At 35.7% G+C, this 5,225-nt stretch overlaps 1 protein-coding gene across 1 annotated transcript; it reads left to right on the top strand.

The window, feature by feature from the left end:
* The first annotated feature begins 485 nt into the window (after nt 1–485).
* LOC107772646 (protein NUCLEAR FUSION DEFECTIVE 4) lies at nt 486–3,247 on the top strand. Its single transcript, XM_075237226.1, has 2 exons — nt 486–922; nt 1,170–3,247. The coding sequence occupies exons 1-2, from the start codon at nt 891–893 to the stop codon at nt 2,926–2,928; spliced, it is 1,791 nt and encodes a 596-aa protein (XP_075093327.1). The 5' UTR covers nt 486–890; the 3' UTR covers nt 2,929–3,247.
* Nucleotides 3,248–5,225: the final 1,978 nt, after the last annotated feature.

Here is a 5,225-nt window from a genome sequence, read left to right as displayed (position 1 = left end):
TGACCTCTCTTTTCTGTACATAGGTATGCCTCTACATATACGTATCTTGAAACAAAGTTATTGGGTTGAAATGAAGCTGCAAGTAATCATTAGGTACGCCCCTGCTTGTGAGTGGTAGGTAAGATATCCAACCTTTACTTTTTAATTAAGTCCAAATTGCATTACTCTCAAGGACAAACAATGATTTTTCCTTTTTCATATAGCGCAGAAAGCATATTTTGGATGTGTGGATAACTGTTGTTATATAATTGAGTTGCCTGAATCATGATAATCTGGAGTATTTCCTAATTCACATATTAATGGATTTCTTGAACTATTCTCAACTGCCAATTTGATGGTTATTAGTATCTTTAAACAGATGTTCAAAAAAATCCAGTTGTATAGCAAATCCAATATCTTTAAGTCACATCTCATGTAACTTTAGTGTTTTACCATTAAAAAACAAAATGTAAAGAACAAAAAGGTTGACTCCCTTTTCTATTATTCCGCTAAAAAGGGAAACCCAATTAATAACCCAGGAAGTTCATGCCAAAGTACCATCTGATCTCCATTTTAGTTAGTTACTAACTTACTGTCCTACATTTAGTATGAACATATTATAGTCTGAATTAATGAAGAATTTTAGCAAAAATTACCACCACCTCCCAAATAGCCACAAAAAACCTTATCATGCCATTTGTACCATCTACTATAGAAACCTATTTTCTCTCAAAGGAAGAGTTCATTTTTCTACTTCTCATTTCCTCAATATAGCCAAAAAATCTCCTAGAATTTTGTCTCCATTGAGTATTTAAATCATTGTTTTGTCTTTGTCTTTGTTTATATTATTTTCTTTCACAGATCTCAATCATCTTGACCTCTCAAGTGGCTTGATTAGTTCATTTCTCAGGATGGAGCCAGGCTTGCGGTTCGGTCGACCCCAGTAACTTTCGTTCAAACCTTTTATTTATCTTAAAAAATTCATTTTAATGTACAAATTGTTAATTTAGATCCGAACCCATAAAACTTTAATTCTGGCTCCACCTCTTATTTCTCTATCAACTCTCTGCCCCACCTCACTTACCAACATGAGATAATTCCATTTTCCACAATATTCAAAGCCAAGTTAGGTGTATACTGTGGATACTTAGAGATTATCTTCTCATTTTCTTGTTACTTCAATTTTTCAGAAGAGGAGATATGGTAGAGTTGCCAATGGGAAATGGCCATGAGATTTTTCAATTTGCCAATCATGTGGCTAGAGGTAGGTGGTTTTCTCTATTTGCATCTTTTCTTATTATGGCTGGAGCAGGAGCTACTTATTTATTTGGAACTTATTCAAAAGAAATAAAAGCTTCACTTGGATATGATCAAACTACACTTAATTTATTAGGATTTTTCAAAGATCTTGGTGCTAATGTTGGAGTATTTTCTGGTTTAATTGCTGAAGTAACTCCAACATGGTTTGTGTTACTAGTTGGTGCAGCAATGAATTTCACAGGCTATTTCATGATATGGCTTTCTGTTGTTGGAAAAATACCAAAACCAAAAGTTTGGCATATGTGTATATGCATATGTCTTGGAGCTAATTCGCAAAATTTTGCGAATACTGGAGCTCTTGTTACATCAGTTAGGAATTTCCCCGAGAGTAGAGGAAATATGATTGGTTTATTGAAAGGATTTACTGGATTAAGTGGTGCTATTATGACTCAATTATACTTAGCTGTATATGGAAATGATTCTAAATCACTTATTTTACTCATTGCTTGGCTTCCAGCTGCAGTATCAGTAATATTTGTGTATACTATTCGCGAAATGAGAGTCGTTAAGCAGCCGAATCAGCTGAGAGTTTTCTACTATTGTTTGGCTATAGCAATTGTATTAGCATTGTTTCTTATGGTCATGACATTGGTTGACAAAGCAGTTGCATTTTCACATGCTGCTTATGTTGGAACTGCTACTGTGGCTTGTGCTTTGTTATTTCTTCCTCTTTTGGTTTTCATTAGAGAAGAGTTAGATGTCTTTCGTCGAAAGAACTTGCCCATTGATCCTCCACGAATAGCGACTGAGGATCCAAAAGTAGTACTAGAGAAAGAAGATAATTCTACAACCTTAGAAATCAAGAAAGACGATACTAACTCTAAGTGCGTTTGGTTCACTGATATTTTCTTCAATAAGCCAGAAAGAGGTGAAGATTATAGCATATTACAAGCACTTTTAAGTACTGATATGTTAATTCTGTTTCTTGCTACGTTCTGTGGACTTGGAACGAGCCTTACTGCTGTCGATAACTTGGGTCAAATTGGTGAATCTTTAGGATATCCAACAACAACCATTAAATCCTTTGTGTCACTTCTTAGTATATGGAATTTTTTTGGGAGAATTTTCTCAGGATTTGTTTCTGAGACTCTTCTTGTTAAGTACAAATTCCCTAGGCCACTTATGATGACATTAGTCCTTTTGTTATCCTGCATTGGCCTTCTCCTTATTGCGTTCCCCTTCCCCGGATCAGTCTATGTGGCGTCTGTGATCATCGGCTTCTCATTTGGTGCACAGTTGCCTTTACTCTTCTCAATTATTTCTGAACTTTTTGGATTGAAGTATTACTCCACATTGTTCAATTGTGGACAATTGGCTAGCCCTCTTGGCTCATATATACTTAATGTGAAAGTCACTGGACCACTTTATGATAGACAGGCGTTGAAGGAGCTCGCCAAAAAGGGATTGACTAGATCATCTGTTAAAGAGTTGACTTGTATTGGTAACCAATGTTATCGACAGGCTTTTGTAATCTTGGCTAGTGTCGCGTTTTTTGGCGCTCTAGCCTCGATGACTTTGGTTGCAAGAACTAGGAATTTTTACAAGGGTGATATATACAAGAAGTTCAGAGAGCAAGCAGAGGCAACTGAGGCAGAAATGGCTTCAACAAACATCAATAGGATACACTAAGAACATTACAGAATTTAAGTTGTATTTATTTTGAAGAAACAAACTTTAGGATGCACCAGATTAGGACCAAAACACAATAGAATTGTGGCCTATTTTTTTTTTTTTCTAGATCATTTCTGTATCCATTATGTATCAATTAATCTTATGAAAGGAAAATGGTCTTTTGTCTAGCTATCTATTTGTGTATGGAGTCACAGCAATATGCTATTGCCAAGTTAATTTAGCAGAAAATGAACATTAAAAAATTGTGTGATTTCCTCCTTGGTATTAAAAATTAAGGAGTTGGCTGGAAATTTCAGGACCGGCCTGTTTTGTTTGTTTTTTCTGGTGGCACACAAGACGAAATGATCAGGCAAAAGCCAGTATTTGTAGATTTTATCCTTGGCATATCTTTTGACATTATTATTGTTAGGAGAGTTAAAATATTTTCTTAGACACTAACTTTCATATATATATATATATATATATATATATATATATATATATATATATATATATATATATATATATATAGTTTCTAGTTATGTTAAGTTCAATTCAGAAGATTAAAAACCGTTCTCCAAATTGAGATCGAAAATTTGAAGGTTTAACCCTGCTAGTCCAACTCGTTCACTCTTTTAACAACATAGATAAATATCTATGTTTGGGCATAAAAAAATGTGAGATTTGAAAAAGTAATTTTTAAAGTTAAATTAAAAAATATATTTAAAAATTAAATTGTGTTTGGATATATATTTCACTTGAAAAAATATCACAATTTTATAAGCGAATATTATTTACTAGGAAAAGAGATAAAAATTACTTTTTCAAATTTGAAACTCATCTTCAAAAATTTAGTCAAAGTTTTGAATAAGAATAGGGGAGTGGGGGGGGGGGGATTATGGGCAAATGGGTCATTAGATCATCAAAGATCGGTTGCAAACAATAAACTATAGATGATAGGCATGGTCTATAAATACTTAGTTAAAAAAAAACCACTTAAGTTAGGTGTTGAAAAAACTACTTGACTTCCGCTTCTTACATCTGGCCTTCTAGAAATTTAACCACCGCATGACACTTTCCACATGTCCTTCCTCATCCTTTGCCGCTCAGCTGATGCCTTAGATCAAAATCTATCTCTGTAGCACTTGAACCAATAGACCACTACTAACTTTTAAACCTTTCCGAAGATCATCTTTCTCGAGCCGTCAGCATTAAAAATACACATTTAATACTGAACCACCGCACCCCGCGATCTCTGACAGCCACTTCTCCAATACTATCTCACAATATCCTACCCCAAAGGCGAATTGTAGAATATCATAACACCTGCGAACTTAACATAATCAATCGAGGACGACGACACCACGCCGCAGATGAAAATTCCACCACACTTGAAAACACCAAGTCTCGTTACTCCATCAACCCAACATGAACACTCGTAGTCAGTTACCTTTCCTCCGCCAGAAGTAAAATACTGAATCTCCGAATCAATCACAGAGTATAACCTCATTTCAAGTCATTCATTACCTCGTTGCATAGGCAAGCATCCTACCATTACACAAATACTGTGCGATAGCAACACATGAATCATCATAACAATCAACGCCAAATCTCAAAGCTTTAGGTAATACTGATACTGAGCTGAAACGATAGAACGACCTTCCGCAAGGTGATGACAATAGCCCAATCAAGTACGCAGGGAAAAACATCCTGCACCACATCTGTAGTACCATTACGATTCCTCGGTTCCCAATTGATAGCAAGCGCTTCACGTCGCATAAGATTGAATATGAAAGAAATAAAGGCATAAGCCTAAAAGGAATCAAATCGCACGATGAAGAATCAAGAAGGGAAGTGCTCCTAACAGTCCTGTAGCCTCTCGAAGATAAGTGCAGACGTCTCCGTACCGATCTGCAAGACTCTACTAGACTTGCTAATGACTCGTGTGACCTAAAAGAACCTATCGCTCTGATACCATGTTGTCACGACCCAAAATCCACTAAGGGTCGTGATGGCGCCGGACACACTATCAGGCAAGCCAACACCAAGAAGTTAATTGAATTTCCATTTTAGTATCTGTCGAAATCATTTTCTTCATAGATTAAAAAATAACTAATAAAATTTACAGAAGTAAACATGAAGTCTTCAACAAACTTAATATTGAATAATTCTAAAATCATCCCAGAACCCGGTGTCACAAGTGCATGAGCTATCTCTAGGAAACAATATAATACAACAACCGTCCGGAATACAAATTGGACAGAAAGAAAATACAGTAATCTGAGAGAGACACTGCTGGATGCGGGTCGTCTCGA

The sequence above is a fragment of the Nicotiana tabacum genome, chromosome 18 (assembly GCF_000715075.1).
Source record: "Nicotiana tabacum cultivar K326 chromosome 18, ASM71507v2, whole genome shotgun sequence".
NCBI lineage: Eukaryota > Viridiplantae > Streptophyta > Magnoliopsida > Solanales > Solanaceae > Nicotiana > Nicotiana tabacum.
This window is presented reverse-complemented; position numbering and strand designations above follow the sequence as displayed.